This window comes from Engystomops pustulosus, chromosome 7 (genome assembly GCF_040894005.1).
Source record: "Engystomops pustulosus chromosome 7, aEngPut4.maternal, whole genome shotgun sequence".
Lineage (NCBI taxonomy): Eukaryota > Metazoa > Chordata > Amphibia > Anura > Leptodactylidae > Engystomops > Engystomops pustulosus.
This window is the reverse complement of record NC_092417.1, coordinates 63,546,210-63,570,873: the sequence shown is the minus strand read 5'-3', so window position 1 is coordinate 63,570,873 and position 24,664 is coordinate 63,546,210. Positions and strand designations below refer to the sequence as shown.

At 41.2% G+C, this 24,664-nt stretch overlaps 2 protein-coding genes across 3 annotated transcripts in view; one reads left to right on the top strand and one right to left on the bottom strand.

Annotated features, from left to right (window-relative positions):
* Positions 1 to 17,687, bottom strand: part of TECPR2 (tectonin beta-propeller repeat containing 2) — a 39,565-nt gene extending 21,878 nt beyond the window's left edge. The window contains exons 1-8 of one of the 2 annotated variants that reach the window (XM_072116211.1): positions 17,528 to 17,687; positions 13,412 to 13,686; positions 12,223 to 12,351; positions 9,441 to 9,572; positions 9,186 to 9,343; positions 8,587 to 8,899; positions 7,441 to 7,570; positions 215 to 607 (exon numbers count right to left, since the gene is read on the bottom strand). In XM_072116211.1, coding sequence (XP_071972312.1) covers positions 215 to 607; positions 7,441 to 7,570; positions 8,587 to 8,899; positions 9,186 to 9,343; positions 9,441 to 9,572; positions 12,223 to 12,351; positions 13,412 to 13,630 — 1,474 coding nt within the window. In that variant the 5' untranslated portion in view covers positions 13,631 to 13,686; positions 17,528 to 17,687. The remainder of the gene's footprint in view (positions 1 to 214; positions 608 to 7,440; positions 7,571 to 8,586; positions 8,900 to 9,185; positions 9,344 to 9,440; positions 9,573 to 12,222; positions 12,352 to 13,411; positions 13,687 to 17,527) is intronic. The other variant, XM_072116212.1, reaches the window with a different exon arrangement.
* CINP (cyclin dependent kinase 2 interacting protein) lies at positions 17,656 to 24,446 on the top strand. Its single transcript, XM_072116217.1, has 5 exons — positions 17,656 to 17,790; positions 20,440 to 20,602; positions 21,248 to 21,356; positions 21,437 to 21,566; positions 24,023 to 24,446. Exons 1-5 carry the CDS (start codon positions 17,784 to 17,786, stop codon positions 24,223 to 24,225), a joined length of 612 nt encoding a protein of 203 aa, XP_071972318.1. The 5' UTR covers positions 17,656 to 17,783; the 3' UTR covers positions 24,226 to 24,446.
* The last annotated feature ends 218 nt before the right edge of the window (positions 24,447 to 24,664 follow it).

Below are 24,664 nucleotides of genomic sequence, written 5' to 3'. Positions count from 1 at the left end.
ACAAATAAGAGTAAAGTTAATTATGTCATGTAAGATTTATAATCCAGTGTAAAACACTTGGATAGATATGGTGACCATAAACATATGGCCCGTTTATAGGATTTAATATTGTAGCCGACGGACCACGTACCTAATGGAGCCTCTAATGCAGATATGTACACAGTTTTCCCACAAAAGTAACTGGCCAGCTTACACCCAATACAGATGTGTTTACCTTGACGCTTCTTTTTCTTCTTCTTCACCTTAATGGATTTCACCACCAATTCCTGATCAAAGTCCTCATTGCTGATCATGCTAAATCTCTGTGTGGAGGAGCGTTGTTCAGAAGAGTCCTGATCAGCATCATTCACACTACAACCACTGTCCGTGTAGAGGCGGCCCCGGTTTGAAAATTCAACAGGGATAGAACCACTTTGGATTTTTGGTTCCAGTTCTTGCTCTTCTTCCCCTTCCTCCAGCTCTAGAGGACATATTTGGATCCGTTCCGTCTTCAGTGTCTGGACAGCAGGAGTCTGGTTTTCTTTACTTTTGGATAAAGAGCCATTTTGTAGCTTGTGTTCTAGTGAAGCATGCTTTGCCGGGATCCGAAAAGGGCTATGGAGCACAGCTGTTACAGAAATAAACAAACAATCTAGCAAGCAACTTCAAACAAATTTACAGGAGGAAATTAAATGGGAAAGGGGGTGGAAGCAAAGCTTGCCAACCCATTACACTTTTTACTTCAATCAAGCTACTCTAGATATGTTTTATTAATCCAGATATGGAAGACAACTTTTCAAGTTAAAAATTTAGATTAATTGGGAGAGATTTAGCAAAGTGTACTGGAATAAATGTGTGCAGAGTTAGACTAGAGTAAGACAATTGATGCTGGATGATTTATCTGGAGTAGTTTATGACTGTTGAGTCTACTTTTGCCCAGCTATAAGTTGATCTAGTTTCCTACTGAATTTTTCCGGCATACGGACTGAATATTCTGACACACAGACTACACCCCCTTTCAAGCTGCCCAAAATTGTTGTCAAACCCTTCATACATGTGGTATAAGCCATTTCAGGTGCAAATTATGCAACAATTCTGGCGTAGAAACTGATGAATCTCCCGGGTTACCCCAGTAATGCAAGTGACTTTGCTACTTTTTTGCTATTTTTTTGTTTTTTTCACTCAATAGCACCTCATGTGTAAAAATGAAACCCCATTTATCATTTAGACTCCACTATCCTCTAGAATAAATACCATCATCGCTGAGCTTTAGATCATAAAACATTTTTACTTCGGGTCAAGGTGAGAACACATGACCTCATAGCAAAGGTTGTTGTGCACACGGGAGAAAAAATACAATAGCCCCCTCTAAATATAATAAAAGATATCTTATTTGAAAAAAACAGTAGTTACTTACCGGTAATGATGTTTCCTCGAACCACGACGGCACCAACCAGAGAGAGGGATCCGCCCCCAGGGACAGGAAACCTGAGCATAAAAAACACGCCCTTCCTATCCTGCCTCAGTGGTTACAGAGACTTGGAAGAACCTTATTAGTACATCAGAAAAAACATTTCCATGTAAGCATAATTCTGATGCCCAAAATTATTATTATTTATATTTAATTATATTAACTCTACCCATGGACTACCACAAATAAAAAAGGTAGGAAAAAACACCCGGGTGGGAATATACCTGGTGCCGTCGTGGTTCGAGGAAACATCATTACCGGTAAGTAACTACTGTTTTCCCCATCACCACGACGGCACCAACCAGAGAGATTTTCAGAGAGAAATATTTAGGGAGGGATAACAGAGGAGAGCGATTTTCTCTGGTAAAGAGTTCAAGAGTACCCACCACATTTAACCGATAGTGTTTAAAGAAAGTGTGGGGGGTAAACCCGCATGCTGCCTGACAGATCCGGTCCCAGGATGCATGTCTAAATTATACCCAAGATGTGGCAAGTGCTCGGGTAGAAAGGGCACTGATAATTTTTTGAGACTACATAGGTCAAATTCTACTCTTTATAGAGGTCTAGACCACCGAGTAAACTGATTATTTGCCTTTACGCAATACACATACTCTTAGGATATATTATAACCCGAACCCCTGGCCTCTAGGTTATGAAAACCTTCTTCCCCTTCAGATTTTGAATTGGTGCCAAGGGACATAAGAATATTCTGTATGACCAATAATAGATAGTGGAGGTCAGATCGAAAATACTACCGAAGCCACAAGATTAGGTCAACCTTTGCGAGTAGGGACATCCTACTGTGGGACCTAATGTGGAGACTTTATGACCCAATTGCCTCTGGATTTCATGTCAACTTACTAACCAGAAAAAACTGAAGGGTTTTTTTTTTTTTTTTTTTAAGAGAAAAAAATGATACTAGAGAATATTAGAATGTTCCAAATCAATCTGAGATTTGCATGACGGACAAAAGCTCTGCCAGTCCTCTATTTATTTAGGATGTTCCTAAGGAATGTGTTACAGAGCATATTCCTTTACACTGTATGATCCTCTGACAATTTACTCCTTGTTTGTTCCCCGATTGTTATAATCTTCAGAACTTTGAGAATGACTTTTCGACCGACTCCAGATTCTCTGAAAAACTGTACCTTCTACCTAGGTTCCTACACCTTAAGAAGACAGTACATATAATAACTATAAGAACCTCTTAGAATCCTGACAGCAGCTTGTTTAGATTCCAGAGGACTGACCCCTAGACTGTCTAGTGAAAATTACAGCCTGTACCTTACTTGCAGAAAAACAAGTTGTAGAGGTCTTAAAAACTAAACTAAGACCTGGTAAACAGTAGATAAAAACTGGTTTATACTATATCCATTTTAAACCTTGCTATAAGAAGGGACAGCTTTGCCCCAATGGAAGATAACCTCCCTATATGCAACACAGAGGTATGACTGGACATGAATGGAAACATCAGGGCCATCGCTTCCATTGTTCCAGATGACTATTCAGGATCTGCGCGTGTGGCAAAAATTGACGCGGCTTGGGTTGAAGGAAAGAGGTGGTTTAGTATTATGTGGGTATATGATAGGTCAGTGATGGCGAACCCTTTATAGCCTCAGTGCCCAAACCTCAACCAAAAGCGACTTATCTATTGCAAAACTCCAGCGCAGCAACCTAAGCAGTAATGTATTTCTCTTTGTTAATTGACAAATTTCATTCCTTCAGCCTCCCAAGGACACCAACCCGGTTGAAAGGAAGAGGGCAAATTCATCTATCATTGTAAGAAGATTCTGCAGGCTGACTCTGAGATCTGTCATGTGAACTATTATTCTGTGGTGATGGTCTGGGTGCCCACAGAAAAGGCTGCCTCTGGCACCTATGCCATAGGTTTGCCACCCTTGTGACAGGTGAATGGCTCCCTGACATCATAAGGACTTGTGCACCTGCACACATAGTAATATCATAGTAACAATTTTTTTATCTCCCTTGGAGTTCTAAGTCATAAAAGTAAATGATTGTTATTTCACATGAATATATTTGAAACAGATGAATGTTGTTCACTACAAGTTATTAATGGCGGATTTGTACAATTTGGTTGTAAAATGCACCTGGTATGATCACATGCTTAATTGAAGTTGTTCATATATGTGGAATGTTGGATTTATCACATTGCTTGAAAAAAAGAATCCAGAACAGGGTCTGAAAAGTTACACTTGGGTAAATAAAGCACCCATCCATTTCAAAAAAATATTTTTTTATTTTTTTTTTTTTTTTTGAGTTTGGAATGCAGTCTAGTATATCTGCCTGGTGTGTCAAGACCAGTACTGAGGTTTTCACCAACAAAGCTTTTTGTTATTGTTTTGGTGCTACTGGACTTTCGAATGTTTTTCCAGGTCTGAGAGGATGCGCTGACAGCCTGTCAGGCTCCACTAGTTTAGAATCTGCAAAATATATTTAAATCTGCAGGACATGAAAAGAGACACTGACTTGCTCTATTTTTGTGACCTTGAAAGGAAGCAGACTGTTGGGCTTATACTAATAAGCAGACAACCATCAGGGGAATCATATCCCCTTGGGAAAAACTCCCCAAGTCTGGGTACACATGGATATTGGGAGTCTGCTGTACCAGCAAAACACAATGCAAGGAGCATATCCTACCCCAATTCATCATCTCTTGCTCCCCTGTAGAGCAACCGCTCGGAGCAAGGATTCCGGAACCATTCACATTACCTGCTTACCTGGGGACCAGCTGCTTCCAGCAAGGACTCTGGCATCGTTCACATTACTCGCTTACCTGTGAAACTACTTCTTCTATCAAGGTTTTTTGGCATACTTCCCATTATCTTGTGGGTACTTGTGGAGCCACCCCCCACAGACATTTTTATGTTATCATTCACATTACCTTGTGTATCTGTGGAAAACTGTTCACAGCCTGGATTATGTAATAGTTCACATTACCTTGGGTATTTGTGGAACCACCGCTCACAGCCTGGATCATTCACATTACTTTGTGTATCTGTGGAAACTATTCACAGCAAGGATTATGTAATTATTCACATTGCCTTGGGTATTTGTGGAACCACTGCTCTCAGCAAGGAGTATAGCATCATTCACATTACTCTGTATCTGTGGAACTATTCACCGCAAGGATTATGTAATTATTCACATTGCCTTGGGTATTTGTGGAACCACCGCTCACAGCCTGGATCATTCACATTACTTTGTGTATCTGTGGAAACTATTCACAGCAAGGATTATGCAATTATTCACATTACCTTGGGTATTTGTGGAACCACTGCTCACAGCCGGGATCATTCACATTACTTTGTGTATCTGTGGAAACTATCCACAGCCTGGATTATGTAATAGTTCACATTACCTTGGGTATTTGTGGAACCACCGCTCACAGCCTGGATCATTCACATTATTTTGTGTATCTGTGGAAACTATTCACAGCAAGGATTATGCAATTATTCACATTACCTTGGGTATTTGTGGAACCACTTAACAGCAAGGAACATAGCATCATTCACATTACTCTGTATCTGTGGAACTATTCACAGCAAGGGATATATCATAATTCACATTACCCTGCATCTGTGAAACTATTTCCAGCAAGGATTGAGGCATAATTAACAATATACTCTATACCTCATGTGATACAATTGCTGATCTTTCAGTGTACGGACACTCAAAGTCCACTTTCTCAGCGAATACATAGTCAAATGTTAATGTGTTAATGGTCCCGCAACCACAATGTGTTATATGAATAAACCTTTTATATCCTATTGTATGTAGATGTACAAGGTTGGAGAGAGCAGTTTGAATTAGGTTAGGAAACTGCACATCTGTTAACAAACTGCAATATGCCAACACTGAGTTGTTTAAAACCTAACAAGTTTTGCAGGCATAGCCCATATAATAAATGTTTTACTACATCTTGTAATCTTGAGTTTCCAAATGATCAATGTTGATGGGAACTCACTTTTAGTCCAGGCCATGCTTTATAAAAGCAGCATGTGGTTCATCAGACCTTCCAAGATAACTGAAAAATAACCATGTGCTCTGTGAGGGGTCTCAGTCCTGCACATCTCTCCACCTGGGAGGAGAGGCTAACCTGCAAGTCGTTAGATAATTAACTCATCCTGCAAGAGTAATTAATCAAAAGCTGTGACCTGAGCTACTAACCAGGATTACAGACCATCTTCCCATTCTGGGACTTGCAGATTTTAAAGCTGCATAGATGCAGCCCCCTCACAAAAGCAAGCACGTTTAGTTTAGAATGGCTGGTAGCCTTTCCATAGGTTAACCAGAATTCATATTACACACTACATATCATGAGTGTAATAGAAGAAAAGTAGACTTACCACCCAGAACTCTCATATAGGTACAGAGGTTCTGCCGGGTCTGTGGGGATACGGTGAGCTCCTTGTCAGGTTCCGTTAGCCCCTCAAATGGATAATCCAACAGACACAAACCAATCCAACTGGAGGCGTGTTCTGTACGGGACGCCAGAAGTCCCATCCTGTTAGCGCCATTCACCATGTGAGGTGTGTATGGAGAGTTGTCACACCATGTAAACTCCGAATCCTGCTTCTAAAGATGTCGGACACGGCTGGGCTCCCACTCTGGGGTCAGCAGCGTGCAGCAGGAACCCCGAACAGGCGCACTCTAGTCCCCACATCATGCTGTTTCTGGGGCTAGGCTTTGGATCACTCCAGATCTGGACGATCTCCAGCTCACTGGCTGGGTTCAAAACCCTAGTACCTGTTGTCTGACAGGTACTAGGTAATAGTTCTCTACACACTCAGGTTCCCGCCAGGGACAGGAAACCACTGAGGCAGGATAGGAAGGGCGTGTTTTTTATGCTCAGGTTTCCTGTCCCTGGGGGCGGATCCCTCTCTCTGGTTGGTGCCGTCGTGGTGATGGGGAAAAATTAGCTTTTTTTTAATACCAAACCTTTATTAATTTGCCACATTAACTGTATACATAATTGAATTCAGCGGTAGCAAATTTTAGGTGTGGCCAAAAGCTTCAAAGCATCTTCTCTTACCCAGACTCTCTGTAGGGAGAACTTTTACTCCCTGGACCCAGTTTCCCAGTGTCAGCCTTAATTGACATTCATAGAAGGGAAAGCATTAATATTTTAACAACTAGAAATTTCCTAGTAGAAGTGAACAAGAGCTATTTCCTTTTCACAGTCACAGCCAAAGCCAAATGGAACCTTTATTCCTTGTTAACACTTGAGGAACTTCTACTGTATATATGGAAAAGGAGAGTGACTTTAGAGCAGTGATGGGCAACCTTTTGAGCTTGGTGTGTCAAAATTCGAGGGCGCAGGCGCCGCTGTCTGCATCTCCCTTATGCCATCTTGGCATGGAGAAAGTGTGAGGAGCAAAATAATCGCAATATCTGGCGATTTGCAAGGCGTTGCAATTATTTCAGGGCTTGTAAGTCACAAAACTGACACACAAGCCCTGATGACTGTCTTCTATCATACAGTGCACTGACCTTACTTACGATATGATGAGAGTGGTTGTCCTTCCTTGCCCCTGCTGTGGAGATGGTCAGTGTAGAGGTGGCAGCTGCTGGGACATCACACAAGCCAGCAGCGATGTGACGTCTGACTTGCTGCCATCCTCCCCCCACCACAACTATCAGGAGCTGCAGAGGAGCCTCCTGGGTGTATGGCCGGGTCACCTCTCCTGCACATGGGGAGAGGTCGGCCCGGGGAGGAGGAGGAGGGGGGTGCTGAAAGCTCAGTGCAATCTCTCAGCCTCCCGGCTACTGCACCTAGTCATGTAGGATGAAACTTAACTCTCAGGCAGCCGCGTGTCAGTGAAAATGGCTAAGTGTGTCAGCACTGACACGCATGTCATAGGTTAGCCATCACTGCTTTAGAGCAAAAGTGGATTAAATAGATAACCAATGGGTGGTCTTGTATAATGCAGGGGGAGTAAGATAATGTGAAGAGAATATTTTGCACTTACCAGAAACCGCACCTTCTGGCATATCTGAAATTCTAATAATTTCCCGGTCACCTTTCAGGAAAAATATTTCATTGTTGATACAGGACACAGATACAATATCCCCGGCACTTTCTAGACCTCCAATCACAGCCTTGAGAGGGGGGAAAAAAAAGGGGCAAAAATAAATGAGCTTTTCTAATGAAAAATTAAAGATTTAAACTAAAAGGACAGAGCTCTTTGCTCTGGATAACAAAATAAAGTTTATATGTGATAGCACAGGCTTTAAATGGGTTGCACTAATTGGAACATTCCTATGAATTTGCCATACCCAAATATGATTCTTTTTGGATCCTTACACTGAACTGTTGCGTAAAAACAGATTACAGAAGCTTTAAAATCTATTATCTACAGTATTTTACGGACTATAAGGCGCACCGGAGTATAAGGCAAACCATCAATAAATGCCTGCTAAAACGTCTAGGTTCATATATAAGGCGCACCGGAGTATAAGGCGCACCTATAAGGATGAATGACCAGCAGGTGGCAGACCTGTGCACAGTTCAAGGCAGCTGTTGTCTGTAAGTACGGTTCATATATAAGGCGCAATGGACTATAAGGCGCACCTTTGATTTCTGAGAAAATCTCAGGATTTTTAGTGCGCCTTATAGTCTGAAAAATACTATAAATAAAAATGACTTTAAAAATTTTTTAAAGGAAATCTACCATTATATTTTAATACAGTTAAACTACACATACTTAACTATAGCTGTCTTCTCCTTGATTCTTAAATGTTGACATGCTGGGATCATTGTGGAAAAAGAAAAAAAAAAAAAGGTTATAAAAAGCAGCTACAGAGGGCCGGACACAATGTCCAGTGCTCTGGCGCTGTTAACTATTGCAGCTTCGGGATCATGGAGAAGAAAGCTATAGGCAAGTATGTGTAGTTTAATTTTACTAAAATATAATTGTAGATTTCCTTCTGCAGCATGTAAATTTTCTGATACAGATTCACAATCACACTTTTGTGGAATTCGCAAAAATATCTGGAAGAAAATACACAAAAATGAATCTGAATGGATTTACATGTAGTTTTCCATGCACGAGGCTTGGAGAATCTGAACCTTTGGGCATCTGCTCTTCAACTTCTACGGGTCCAAATTTAATTACCTGATTGACAGTGTCCAAAAGATAGATGCTGTACTCATCCCAGCTCAGCACCCATCCATCGTGTAGAAAACAGGTCACCAGCCCCAGGTGTTTCTCAGACATTGTATATTTTGCTTGGTTTGCTGTCTCTAATCTGGGATACAATTCAAAGGATTCTAGTCCACCAGCCAAAACATCCTTAAAAATGAAAGTTGACTGAACAGAGCCATGTGCATCGGCTTTCCAGAGGCGAAGTCCAGGCCGAGATGCAAACAATGTAAGGTCACTTTGTTTACAGAGGCTGGGAATAAAGCATGCTCCGTATTTGCCATTTCTAGACAACAAAAAAAAATAAAAATAGAATAAGGCCATCACTGAAGATGTGAAAAGAGCTATTTATATTTCACAACTTCTGATAGACACAAGATTAAAATAGTTGCATGGCAGATATGGCACTTAAGATCTGTCACAGGAGTTCACTTTCACTATTCAGACATTGTTAATAGATTTTCAAAATAATCCCTACATGTCTGCGGTCAGCACACCCCTTTATTCCATTAAGAAACAACATTTTTACATACTTCAGGCTGTGGTAAGGCGTTAATGAAGCAATGACTCACGATTTTCTAGGCTGATTTCCAACTTGCTTGATAGACTTTTCTTCTGTGTAGAAGAGCAGACATCTCTGAGTGGTCGATACCAGCAGAACTTTGTGGCTGTAATCCAGCTGAACTATAGAGGATAATTCTTCCAGTATAAGGCAGGAGTTACAAGTACCCTAAATGAAGGCAAGGTACAGGAGTCAGTGCTACAAAAAAGAGCGTGTAAATAGATAAGGGTGGGGTGGTGGAATCATTCTAATATTCATCATTCACCTTATCAAAATCCAAATTCGATTGGATAATCTTTCCCCTCTCATCCCCAGAGAATAATTTCATTCCATTGGGGCTCCAGGCCAGTGATGTGATACTACTCTTATGAGAGCCAAGCACATCAAATCTCCGCAACTGCAAAAAAAAAAAAAAATGTATTAATGTACAATCATTCCTGGCAAACACATACAGATCCTTCATTTTGCTTGGATAGATTTACATCTCTGACTGGATTTTAAAAAAGGGGGAGGAAAAGGAAAATGAAGACACAAAATGGGTAGACAGGTCAGAGAGGGGGCAGTTTATATTGGTGGGTGGTGAGGTGGGCAGTGTATGGGGGACTAAGGCAGTGGATAAGGAGTTCCACAAGTTACAAACAGTAGTGAGGATATATATTCCAGTAAAATTACTAAAAAAAAAAAAAAATTAAAGTGTATGTTCACAAATGCCAGTAGTATCGCAGGCATGGGTGATGCCCAAGTCTCTGGTATTTAGAGGAACAGTTAAATGTTGTTGGTGTAGCGGAGACATGGCTCGATCCATCACACGATTGGGATGTAAATATTTAAGGTTTTACACTCTTTGGGAAAGATGGCAAAAGGAGGGGAGGTGCAAGTCTGTGAAAGAGACAGTGGTCTCAGCAGAGTGTGAGGAGGCTGAAACTTTGTGGGTTGAAATTTAAAGCCAGAAGAGCTTTGAGAAAAATTTTTTTAATGTAATTTATAAACCCCCCCCTCCCCCCCAATATCTCTGAGGAAATAGAGGGTGACCTATACAAACAGATGGAGTGGGCTGCACAGGAGGGGACAGTAGTGATAATGGGAGACTGACTTTCCAAATATAAATTTGGGGTCAGGGCTCTTCTTCCTCTGAAGGGGAGACATTATCAACTTTCTGCCAGATAATTTTATGGTGCAACTTGTAGAAGATCCCACAGGAGGTGATGCATTTTTGGACCTTGTGATTTCTAACAATGCAGAGATTTTCCAAAATGCCAGTGTCCGGGAAACCCTTGGAAACAGTGATCATAAAATAATTATTTTCCTATAAACTATAAAAAGCAAAAACAAACATCTAAAACATTGAACTTTAAGAAGGCTAATTTCCAGAAATTCAGGGCTGCACTACAGGATATAAACAAGGATCAAATACGGTCATGTGATGATACTAATTTTAAATTGAAGACATTCAAATCTATCCTGGGTCATTATACTTCTAAATTTATTCCAATAGGTAACAAGTATAGACGGGCTAGATTACACCCCGTTTGGCTTACATCTACAGTTAAAAGGGCAATTAATAATAAAAAGACGGCATTCAAAAAATATATATATATATATATATCTGACAGGTCACCTGAAGTGTACTTACAAAACACTTAAAGAGGACCTGTCACCCCGAAAAAATACCCCCACCAAATATGTACCCCCTAATCCTCTCCCCAGCCCCTTCATATTTATTCAATTTTTATTAAAATTTTTGCGTGCGCACTTTGTTTTAATTGATCTGACCTCTTACCAAATAAGAGGTCAGATCCTTGTACAGGTCCCATGGCAGTCGGCCGTATTCATGAGGGGGGCGGACACCCCCCTCCACGCCCCTGTCAGTCGGCAACCTGTAAGAATAGCTGGCAGCAGCGCATATATTGCGCAATAGTTGTCGGCTTTCTGTGATGTGGCGCACTGACAGCGGCGCTCTGTGCTGACAGCAGCTGTGAGCAGGCGCGGCGCAGCCGCTGTCAGTTCCACAGAACTTATTTGGTTAGGGGTCAGATTAAAACAAAGTATGCACACAAAAAATGTAATAAAAATTGAATAGATATAAAAAAACAATATTGAAAAACCAATGTGTACAAGGTTCCTGGACTTGATGGGTTACATCCCAGAGTTTTCAAAGAACTCAGTTCTATTATTGCTGTACCTCTGTCTCAAATCTTCAGGGATTCCCTGATGACTGGTATGGTGCCAAGTGACTGGCACAAGGCGAATATTGCGCCAATATTTAAAAAGGCCTCTAGAACTTCTCCAGGCAGATACAGGCCTGTAAGCTTAACTTTCATTGTGGGGAAAATATTGAAAGGGTTGGTAAAAGACTACATACAGGAGTATGTGACATCACATACTCCCAGTGACAGCCAGTTCTGAAGGCAAAAGGGGGTCCAACCCGTTACTAGCATGGTGTACCTAATAAAGTGGCCGGTGAGCGAGTGCGACATAGAGAGATATAGATAGATAGAGATAGATTATATATATATATATGTATATATATATCACAATACACAATATCAATTTACTCTACTAAAAATGCTAAAACGAAAACCATGCCATATTTGGTTGCTATCCACAAATCTGTGCGGCATCATTCAAATTCTCCCTGCAGCCTGATGGCTAAGAATCTGGAAGGGGAGGGGGTCACTTCTGAGGGCTATATCTTTGGCTCTGTGGCAGCTAAAAACAAATTTTTCATACAAATCTGAATTTGTGTTTGTAGGCGTCAGGAACCCAGAGATATTAACTGTTAAAGTGCCATCACCTGAAATTCTCACTTTAAACATGAAGATCTCTGTTCCCTGACACCTAGAAAAAACTATTTTTGATTCCTTTCCAAAGAAAAGATTCTCTTCTTTATAGAAAATAGATGTGCGTTTCTAGTTGCCACAGAGCAGAAGTTACAGCCCTCTGAAGTGAGGACGTATCACATACGTCCTTGGCTATACATATGCCGCCCTTAATGGTCACAATACCAGATCTGAATTTGGATCTCGGCCATGGTTGTGAATACAGACCTGTTTGTTCCGTCCAGGAAGAGGAGACACAAGTTGGAAAATGGCCACCCTCCCAGAAACTGTACCCACTGCAACCAGATCATCAAAGCAGCTCAGAAGTTTAGTGGCAGATATAGATTCAGTCTTCCCCTATAGTAAGAGGGAAAACAAATTATGAAGATTTAATGCAACCTGGACAAAACAGTGCTCTAATTCAACAAACCATGACCAGCAGCTAAAATGGTGACATGCTTGTCTGGATTAATTTTAGGTGCCAGGTTTGGATGCAAGTGAATTTTAAGGATGATGTTTGGAGTGTGAATATGTTTTGTGGTCTGGAATCTCACGTGGTCTGGATTTCCCACTATTAAATAATAAATAGTGAGCTAAACAGTTCTAAAATTCTGTGGAATATTTACATCTTTACTGTAGTTGTGCAACTCTTGTGAGCAAAAATGAGATCCTTTCTTTTCATAGCAACAAATTTGGGGTATTCAAAAATACATTGAAATTTTTGGGTGTAAAGATCTTTAGTACGTACCAGATTTAAATAAAGGTCTATTCCCAAGTCCATTGGGATCCATGCCCACAGAACGTTGGTTGTGGAAAAAAAGCCTTGTTATCTGCCAAGACTGTTCTATTAGTAAGCAAATAGAGTAAAATGTTCTTGCTTCTAAGCCTCTCATAAACTGCTCTGGATGAAAGCTCTAATGAACCAGGCTAAGTGCTTTATTTTAATAATGCAGTAAGTCAAAGGGGTCTCTAAGAGCCAAGACATTATAGAGGATTCAGATGGGACAAGAGCGGCTCAAAGAAATGCAATATCATACAACAATAGCATTTTCAAAGTGATCACCAAGTACCATATCTGTACAGTATGCAGTGCTGCTCGGGGTTCCATAGCATTCTCTAAATAGCATTATTGGGGGCAATGATTAATAAGGTCACATTGTCACTTCCCCTAATACTGGGTTATGCTGGAATCCTGTAAAAACTACACCTGCCAACATGACTCCAGCATACCACAAACATAAATATTCATGGATAGGCCATGTTGGAAATCCGTGCCAGTATTTATTAAAAACATGCCATAAAGTTAAAAAGTAGCTCTCACAGCTTCAAGCCACTTCTGCATAGATGGTAAGCTCTTGTGGTTCCTACTTTCGAATATAAAAAGTTTGTACATTTTATATAGACACATAGCACTTACTTCTAAGTTATACTTCTTCATCTGATTGGTGTGCCGACAGGACAAATATAACATCCCAATGCTGCTACCAATAGCAATGTAGTCGCCATTGACATCAATAGCTGTGAGATAGACAACAAGGGAGCGGAAACCCCTTTGAATTTTAGCTGGGATGGCATTGAGAATAGAGTATAAGGGGCAGAACTCCTTAAATGTTACAGTTCCCGGAAGAGTGGCCATAGTTTTCTGTGTGACATATACTGGTAATTTAATCCATCATCACAGTAGAGACAAATCTGGAAGTAAAAAGGAAAAGTATAATTAATTTTATTTGGAAATCTGGTCATTTTTTTACTTACTATACAAGACATATATATTATTGGTGTACAAGCCTTGAAATCACAACTCCTTGCAGAGGGCCAGGAACTTATTTCCCCACTTATGCCAACTCCACGTTATGTGCGCCTGGAAGAGGCCATCCGCAGACCAGCCCGGTGCTGGACACACCTGACCACTAGGTATAACTTTTGCCAGTTCTGGAGCATGTTCTAGCACAATTCTATGTCAGGTAGGATCAGACATAGAACTGCCGCCCGTCGGATTTATCAGGAGGCCGGAACCTCTTTACACATAGAGTACAGTGTGTGTGTGGGGGGTGGGGGGGGGGTGGCGGCATACAAATCTCTCCAATAGAATACAATGATAAGGCTCCACTGCAAAAAATAAGCAGTTTGTATAAAAGAAGTGCAGAGGATGACAGTCAGGTGGGTGTTGCACAGACTTTCCACTGGGGAAGGGAGGGGAGTTACTTGCATTCTGTCATATGCTTTTATTCACATTTGCGTAAATTCCCCAGAAAAATATTCCCCTATAGAAGTGTATACATTTTTGAAATTTCCTACATATGTATAGCAACACAACATGTGCTAGAAGCAAGGCTACATACACAGACCCTAACAATTCTATGATAACTAGGCTTTAGCAACCAGATAATATTTCTGCCCTCAGATAAATAAGGATATTGGGAGAGATTTATCAGAAGTGTCTGAGGTAAAATTGGTTAGAACTGTTCTACAGCTCAGTCTTCATTTTAAAACTCAATTAAAACAAACCAAGCATTTGAGTTTTGAAATTGAAAACTTAAGAAAACGTTAAAAAAAAAAAGCATGCATTTTTTTCAAACACTACCTAAACACCAGGTGTGAGAGTATCAAAATAAAACTTGTGGAAGCAATGCCTACTGAACCCAACACAATGGACAATTATACTAAACACAGAGGGGTTGAAAAAGCTCATTCATGCAATGCATAGAAAACCATTCATTTAACCTGAAAATTGCCCTCCTAATAGAAGCCCTGGACAGCCCTGGGGATAATAGACAGAATACATTGACTGCAACAAAGCAATATATTCTCTTACAGAAAAGCAGAGACAGGAGGGGAAACAAGGCACAAAAAGGCAATGATGAAATCACTGAAATGTGAATGGCCCATTACATAGACTTTTTAAAGCTGTAATTTAATATTGGGATACATATGGGGAATGTTTCAATCATTGTTTGCGGTTTTACATCTGACAGAGCAGCTTAGGACATTGCATATAACAAAGTCATGTGATAAATCCAGATGTCCACTAGTGGTGCCTGGTCTTGCAGAGTTTCCAGCATCTTACAGGTTACTGTTTGCATCATCCATAAATCTATCACTTGCTGAGGCTCCATTAGACTAATGAAAGCCGCAATGGTTGCACTGTATGAGAGACATTACGAAGTGAATATTCATATGAATTTATACACATGCACATTTCCATATAGATGCTATCCCGCCGGTACCCTCAGTCTGCCAGCATATAATCTAAGTAACACAGTAAGCGGGTGGAGGATGCAAACCCACTCCAAAGGACACTGCGCATGACAGATTTGAGAAGAGGAGTGCACAGGTGCAGGAATTGGGCCGGGAGACGTGGATCAGGAAGATGGTGGCTTACTGAGGGAGGTCAGGAGGAGCCGCTTGACTCGGCCGTAGAGGCCACCCCCCAACTGACTCGCTAGCTTCTCTGCCTGGATACCACGCGAGAATCAAAGTTAATTTTACCGGCTTCTGTGGGTTTTTTTTAGGTAGAAGAAGGGTGACCTTGTGTCATTAAGGCTCTATGGGAACCTATCAATACTTTTGTTAGTTTTTTTTAATGAAAAAGGTGCCGAGAGTTTCCATTTAAAAGAAAATCTTTTAGCAAAATCAGTCACCTTGCCTGGACATATGATAATCTTCTTATATTTGTTATTCATAGCTTCCTTCTGTGTAAAATCAACTTATAAAGTTCTGCTAATAAGCCCGAAAGGCAATGGGTGTGTTATCAGAGCCCCTCTGTGCTGCAGCTTCACAGATTGTTACACTCTGAAGGAGCACTTCCCCCTCCCACTGTGTGCTCACTATGATACCTGCTGCTCCACAGTGTAACTACAACTTGTGAAACAAGAGCACAGACAACCATCTTCCACCTCCTCCTGTCCTAACCTGACTACTAACCATTATAATCATGTTCCCTGGATAAAGTGGCACCACCCCAACATCTGAACTTTTCAATACAAATGGAGGCAGCCTTGGCACGCACACACCCTTTGCACCCGTTTCCTTTGGCAGTGCTCTCGGTGTGCTGAAGATCTGGAGAAAAATGCGTACCTCAACAGATTTTATGTGTTCGAAATTCACGCTCAGAGCCTGCCCTTCACCTCGTCTATTTACCAAAATAATCTTCTTATTAATAAAAGACTTTTCTCCTGATGGTGCGTTCAAACGTTGCAGTTAAAACTGCATCGCAACTAGTTTTGGGGTGGTTTTAGGTGCAGTTTTGTTAATTTCACAGGTGAAAGACATGAACTGAATGGGTGAATTAGATTTTGAAGGAGAAAGCTGTACCACAAATTTCATTCACCTGTTGATTTGATGTCTTTCACTTGTTAAAATAAGTACCACCTAAAACCAACCCAAAACTAATTGCGATGCAGTTTTAACTCCAACGTGTGAACGCACCCGAAGAGACTTTTGCATACTCTTCGCATGTTTCATTAGATATGCATTTTATGCACAGTGGGGGGAGCTACCCCAGAATGCAGATGGGTTCACACCCAAACAGTTGCATCTGGGAAGAAGCAACACATATTCTGCATTGTATACTGGACCACTGTAACAACCCTTGAACATAAGAACATACAACACACATTGGACACCCCTTCCTTCTCATATATTGCCGGAAGGAACCTCATTGCTCTTGTTTCATATGACCCTTTGTGTTTGTATATGCACGGTGAAATGCTGCACAATATGATGGCGCTATATATATTTATATATGCATGTATAAAGATTTATCATTATTGTATTAGAATAAAGAACAAAATCTGTGCATATTGTCTGCATGGATTTCATACAGATTTCACATGCGGCGGAAAAGGCAGATTCCTTTATTATCGCAATGCAATAATTATGCATGAAAAACAAAACTCTTCTACACTACTTTAGCAAACATTGCACTTATCTGAATGCTACTGTATTACATAGCAGAGACCACAAAGAAATCACATGGTTTGTGTATTGTCTATACACGAACCATATGTCAGGACCACGTACACGTACTGGCTATACAGAGACACAGCATACGTGTCAGGACCACGTACACGTACTGGCTATACAGAGACACAGCATACGTGTCAGGACCACGTACACATACTGGCTATACAGAGACACAGCATACGTGTCAGGACCACGTACACGTACTGGCTATACAGAGACACAGCATACGTGTCAGGACCACGTACACGTACTGGCTATACAGAGACACAGCATACGTGTCAGGACCACGTACACGTACTGGCTATACAGAGACACACTATACGTGTCAGGACCACATTCAGCCTATATGGAGACACAGCATACATGTCAGGACCACGTTCAGCCTATATGGAGACACAGCATACATGTCAGGACCACATACACGTACTGGCTATACGAAGACACAGCATACGTAGAGCCTATAGGGAGACACAGAGTACTGTACATGTCACGACCATGTACACCTTATACGGAGTGACACCATACATGTCACGACACGCATAGATAATACACTGACACGACTACTCACCTCATCCAGGTGACAGTCCTCGGTGTCTCCTCAGCATGGAGCATCCCGCGGGCTCCACCACCACCTGTCTCCTATCACACTGCTCCCGCCGCCCCTGACGCAGCTAAAATACAGCCCCCACCAGACAACCAAAACAACGAGCCAGACCGGCCAATCAGCGGCCTCCCCCGTGACGTCACGCCACTTCCACTTATAAAGCGGAAGAAGGAAGCGGAGGATCACGTGCTCCTCCAGGGAGCTCTGACATGCCGGCGGGATGGAGAGTGAGTACACCCGAGGCTTGCTGAGACGTGTAGTCCGCCCTGTACGCACAAGGGAAGCTGTGTTACAGTGTGTGGGGACGCGGGAGTGCGGCCTCTATCACCTATAATAACAGTGAAGCGTTTAGTCTTACTCATCGCTCTGGAAATTTCTGAAACCAATCTGGGGTCCGGCCCACTGTCACCTTGTCCAGTACTGCTTCTCGCTGCCTGACATCACCTATGGCCCTGGTGAAGAGGGGAAAAAAATAAATGGCGAGCTGTTATGTGCTGGAGGTTTCTACCACTCATCCACAAGGTGTTCCATCTGCTTCAGGCAAGCTCCTGGGACATACACCTGTGGCTGTAGATCCCTGTATATCTGACCACAGCTCAAAAGAAACGATTCAGTCCACTGCAGGAAGATGACTAAACCTTTCCCGTGTATTTGCACATTCCAGGCAACCCCTTTAATTAAGGTTTATAGCATAAGATGACAATAATGGAGATATAGATTTTTTTTTTTTGCCCATAGTTAGCAATCAAGCACAGCTTCCAATTGTCTAAAAGTGCAACAAGAAATTAAAATGTACATCATTGCATATACATGGGCTAGGGTCAACATGGCCAGCAAATGCATAAGAATTATCATCTATTGCCAGGCTGTGCCCGCTAATTAGAGAATTGAAAGGTACCACCTGGTGTGACAGATATAATTCTCTACAGATGCCATTTTTGTCTTGGCAGGGGGGTTTTGTTGTACACTCAGAAGCTATATTGTAAAATGTCTATTGATCTCATGATTCAAACATCACTTTTGTTTTATCTACTCAGAGACCGTTCTGTCCTTCTCTTTTGTCCTATATATTTGCTTCAGCATCGGCTTATCTTATGTTTTGGCCTCACTGAGGAGCCATTGGTGTCGTCTTCTCAAGACTTTTAGTAAAAACATTGTCTTCCTGGAGAAAGTGCTCGGAGTCAGAAATAATATGTAAAGTTCATCTGCGTGTTTTGGGAAAGAGAATTCATGGGATATATTCAATATGGCCAATAGCATTGCTGTATTCTTTTACCTTTTCACGCCCCTATGAAGCTGATTTTCTGTGTTTTTATATATGTGGCTGAGTGTGAATCTGCATTTTCTAAGATATTGGTGTGTCTTGGTTTCTGCTCTTATCCTGGTACTTGGAGCTGTATTTGGCTAGAAAGGGTTAATTCGAAAGTCTCCTTACAACTTTAGGCGGTTTAAGCCCTAGATAAAGATCTTTTACTCTGGCAACTAGCGGCACCTGCCGTATAAATCAAAGTTGATGCATATGCAAAACTAGATAACAATTACAAGTTTTGTTTTTTTTTTCTTAATAAAGCAAATAAACCATATATAACAGGGCACCATTGATAAAACCACTTGAAAACACATATATAAATGTACATTACATCTCGGGCTTAACGAGTGATGGCCCATAACCCTCCCTGTAAACACTGTCACAAAAGGGCTAGTGCCACTATAACAGATAAATAAGCCAGTACAAATCTGTAAGCTATATCATTCGATTTCGCCATCACAAGAAATCAATATTTAGTAGTACAATACCCATGGAGTGCCAATAATAAATGGCTTAGGCAGACAAGGGGGAGAGAAGCAGACCCCACACAATAGTGACTTCCTCTGGGGTAAGTGAAGAAAATAATGCAAATGCGCTGTATAAGTACACACACACCTCAGCTGTACCCTGTAACGCAGGACTGGAAACCTTGGTTTGTCACATATATTTACCTTCACAAGACACATCGTGTACAGAGAATGTTGTCTTGACCAACATAAGTGTGTTCACACGTTCAGGTTTTCTGATGCAGTTTTTGAGAAGCAAAAGTGAACATTTAATGGTTGAGTATTTAATTGGGAAATACTACTACTCTTTCTTCTCTTCATTTCTGGTTTTGACGACAAAAACTGCATCAAACCTGAACATGGGAACAAAGCCTCCTAGATGCTGGTGCTGGAAGAAGACGACTGTGGAGGAAGTGCTTCATATAGTAATGCTGCACAGCCTTCACTCATCATTATTGTGTACTCATTAGTCTAGACCAGCGATGGCAAACCTTTTAGAGACCAGGTGCCCAAGTAACAACCATAACCTAATTATTTACCATCAAATGCCAATATGACAATTTAAACAGTAAATTATTGCTCCTTGTTATTCCAAAACATTCAATCAGATCGACCTCCTTAGTATAGGAAATAAAGTTCAATAAAGTTGAAAGCGGGAGAGCTTATTCAGACATCATTGTTGTTACTCTCCAGGGTACAGGAAGAATAATGGGGACAGCAAGGGAACCTCAAAAGATAATCTTGCCCTGTTCACACCTTCTCACGCTTCTTGTAGTTCCGATCAGTGAAGGATGTGTCACCTTAAAAAAAGCGTTAAATCTAGAACTGCAGGAAGATTCAAGCCTTGTCTGATGAACTTTGTCTTGGGGTGCCCACAGAAAGGGCTCTAAGTGCCAGCTCTGGCACCCGTGCCATAGGTTCACCATCACTGGTCTAGACTGCCAGTCCCTATAGGAGTCCATAGTACTAAGTAATAGTAACGCATGTGTAATGCAACTAATAGAAAAGTGTACTTGCATTAAAATATTTTTAAACTCCCTTTTTTTCTGTAAAACTTTTAGGTAAATGTACAGTTACTCCTAAAAAATCAGCATTGACGGGAAGTGCAAGAAAGATCAAAGACAATGCTGCGGACTGGCACAACCTGATGCTAAAATGGGAGAGCTACAACAACACAGCATTCAGTGCTGCAAACAAAATTGTCAATCTTAAAATAAGTTCATTGTAAGTGTTTAAGGCAAGTTTTATGTGGGACTCTCAGTGACAGTCAGATTTCCCAGACTGAATGTTGTACGGGTGAGGTCACACAGTGCATTCTTGGTGGGTTTTTAAATGCAGTTAAACCGCATGCATTTTTGGTGAAATACTGCAACCTTTCCTTTCTGGGAATATGGCCTTGTGCTTTACCCACATGACAGCATGTGTTTTTCAATGGACTGAAAACGCATGCTTAAAAACGGACCAAAAACGCCACGTGTGCATCACCCATTGCCTTTCCTGCACACAAGCTTGGACTCTATCTGAGCTACATCAAAGGATTCATATTCTCTATAATCTGGCTCATGCACCATGACTCACTGTATTGTGACCATGCACAATAGAAGGCTATGTGGGCCGTCCTCTAGCTGTAGTTTGTGCGGCTAGCACACAGCCTTTGTATATGGCACCTAACATGCAGCAATATGTCAGTCTGAGAGATGTCATCCAAATAAATCACGTGTGGGGGACAGTAAAGCAATAACCTGCATTGCAGCAATTGGTCAGTGGATGTTTTACATCATTTACCCTACAGGCTAAGGGGGAAGTTGCATACAGATGTGAATAGGAATTATGTTGATATTCCCCTTTTTAAATTCATTATTTTCCTAGATCAACTGAGAAGATGTTACTAGATGACACAAAGACTCCTCGTGATAGCACAGATAAGGAAGAACTGGAAAAATTATGCTCTGAACTACTGGAGCTGTTCGAGAAACAGGTTGTTGCTTCCTCCCACTTCCTTCTTTTTTCTCTCTATTTTGCAGATTATTAAATGTTTTATTTATTTTTTCCATGCAGCAACAGATCCAGCTGAAAATGGAGAAGCTGACATCAACTTTTAAAGGCGTGTGTGATCTTGAAGCTTACCAGTGCAGCGGTGATATTCCCAGGCCTATACTTTTCCATACATGGCCTACAAATCTGTTTTGTGAGTATTTGAAATTGAGGGCTTGTCGTTTCGCAACTTTAAGTATCTTTAGAATGAGCTCAGATCTATTTTGTTCCCTTGTTGCTGTTGAGAAAGCTATGTTATATATGGGTCATGTGGGGTTACTGATTTATCTACTGGTTAAACTCTTTAAAATAGTATTCTAACCTATGCCAGGGGACATACATTTACCGAAATGGAGAGTAGGAGTGGTGACCCCTCTCCATTGCGATGCATGGCGCCGTAAGACAGGAAAAGATAGAACATGCCCTAACTTTTCCACGTGTACGGTGCCGCACGTGTGCCCATTGCCGCAAGCTTGCGGTTATATACGTTCCCCAACGGTTGAGTGAATGTAGTGGTTTCACATTGGCGTTTTTTCCACATTGGTGATTTTTCACTGAACCCATTTTGGCTTATGGACACATACAGATTGGTTTTCTCTTCCTGGCTGCAGTGATTTTTCACTGATGTCTTAGTGGCCCATAACCTTCAATTTTATTTTTCACGCTTCAGTTTTTTCAGTGATCAGTTTAGAACCTATTCAGTTTTTTTTCCACTGATCCACTATCAGTGAACACAAAAAGAAGTGTGAAAAAGCCCTTTGAAAATAATGGTTCAGTAAGAAAAGTGCAATATCACTGAAGTCAGGAAGAGTAAACCAATCTGCATGTGTCCATAAGTCAAAATGGGTTTAGTGAAGAATCACTGATGTGAAAAAAGCCCACCAATGTGAAACCACCCTAATGATAAGTGGTCCTTTATACTGCAACAACTGTTACAAACTGGGAACTATAATCATGCACCCTTGTGGCTCTTCTCTGTATTGACATGTTATATTTCATACTTACTTTGTCTGCTTTGGTCCAATAAACTTGATTGAACCATAATAGTAAGTGGTAAGATATTGCTTGAATATGCCATTAGACATAGCCCAGCAGCACACATCCGTGGTCAGTCTGATTGCATTTCCGGACAGACCACAATGCTGTATGTGTATTTCTGACTTTGGAGTCTAAAACCTGGTAATCTGAAGCTGGTCCACCACAATTCTTATTCTTAATACATTTATATAGCCGGTGTGTAGCCTGTAGTACTCAAGTAAAGCATGTTGAGTGACAATAACAAGCATGGCAGCTATTCAGTGTATAGTACTGTGGCTTTTATACATCAGAGACAGTAGAACATTTCCAACACTTGGCCTCCTCATTTAGCAGAGTTGCCGAATTTTAGACTAAGGACCTCTATACTAAGGCCACATGTGGCAGTAGAATTGCGATCAGTAACTAGCACCAGGTTTTTGCATAGTTACATGCAAAACGTGAAAATTGGGTAAAGCCCCACCTAGGGGATGGGCAGATTTTTCTATAAGATACTTTCTAAAAATATGCAGATGAGCCACATAATATATGCACTACTCGACTTATTGCAGCCTGGTCCCGCCCGTCGCTCACACAGACAGACAATGACTTGATGATCGATGGGCAAAACCAGGCTGCAAAGCAAAGAGATGGCGGAGCCAAGAGGGGCTTTGGTGACGTAGACTAGAGCACCTCTGGCTCCTTTAGAAATAGACTTTCTAAAACTATGCAGAAGAATTCTCCCGTTCTTAGACATGAGAAAAATGTTGCCATACCCTAGATAAAAGAACGAGCATGCAAGTTTGGACATTAATTTAATGTCCTTTAATGGGAGCAATATAAATCTGCGTGCTGTAAGCTCCCTCAAACTTCAAAATGTAAGGTTTCCCCATCATCTCATAGTGGGCTTACACAGTGAAGGGTGTTGTTTTGTTTTGTTTTTTTGTTTTTGTTTTTTTTTTTAAAGATAACTTTGCACAACCACTATGAAAGAAAATTCTCTGCAGGGTGCACTTAGTTTCAGCACCAGATAGGTGGTCCCAAGCCATCTGTTCACACCTACCTGACATTATGGACCCCTATTGGCATATTCAGGACCAAATTAAACCAACTATAACGGAATCCATTGTACCCCTGTTGTACCCCAAAAGAATGAAGCAATTGGTCGCACACGTGCACTGCTGCTGCATTCACAGTATATGGAATCTCAGTCAGTTCAGCCGCCTGCCCTATTCATCTAACTTGTTGTCACTGGTAACCCCTTTTAAGGCCTCCTGCACACAGCCGTAGGTTCAATATCTAGCAAATGTCATTGTAATGTATTTCAATGGGTTCACAAACATAGTTATTTCTGCGTCCCTGTGTGTGAGCCGACTGCAGTCTGTTCTCTAGTCATTGGCATGTGAGCTCACTCACCAATGACACACAGATGTAAACATACCACTGGTCCTTTGCTTGCAATCCATAAAGAGCACACAGGGAGCCGAAAACTGTACATGTCAGCTTTGTAAACCTGTATAGACCTACTACTAAATTTGTATTTAGTTAGAAGCTGTAATTTGCAACTTGCTGAAATAAGTTTTTGTCATTTTGCAGATGAGACCTCCTTAAAAATGTCAGAAATGTACAAAAAAGAGATCTCCCTCAAGAAGACAATTGTTGGAGAAATAGCACATACTTCAGACCAGGACTTATTAATGGTCTATCTATCATGTTGGTTATATCAGCCCTTCATTGATAACAATATTAAAGTCTTATTAGAGAGCATGCTGCTAGAGACTGGGCATCGGCCCCTTTGAGGGGATATTCACATCTGATTCTAGATCAGTAGAATCGCAGCATCAGCTGCTTGGGAATGGGACTGATGCTGCGATTCCACTGATGTTGGCACTATATACTGCTCTAAGCTTTCTTGAACTGTATTATTGTATGCAAATTGAAGAAGGTCTACCAACCGATACGTCACGTCTTGTTGGCTGAAAAATGTATATGAATTAAAAAACAAATTTTCAAACTGCAACAGAGTGACTGGATCATTATCTCAGGGCGCAATTCTATACCAGACGTGGCATAGAATTGTATGCTGGCATGTCTATTATGGCTCTTTCAGGCAAGCATTTTGGACATCTGTATTCAATTTGTATAATTACATTTCAGGGATGCTATTCTATTCTGCAGGAAATATCACTATGATGCAAGGGGTCCCATCCTCTGTTCTGTGGCAAGTCTGGGACATTG

Bases quoted from the DNA above. Each gene is read 5' to 3' on its own strand.
- CINP (XM_072116217.1), top strand. The intron at 21,357-21,436 runs GTTGTTGCTTCC...TTTTCCATGCAG, and splicing joins TGGAGCTGTTCGAGAAACAG to CAACAGATCCAGCTGAAAAT. The intron at 21,567-24,022 runs GTGAGTATTTGA...GTCATTTTGCAG, and splicing joins ATGGCCTACAAATCTGTTTT to ATGAGACCTCCTTAAAAATG.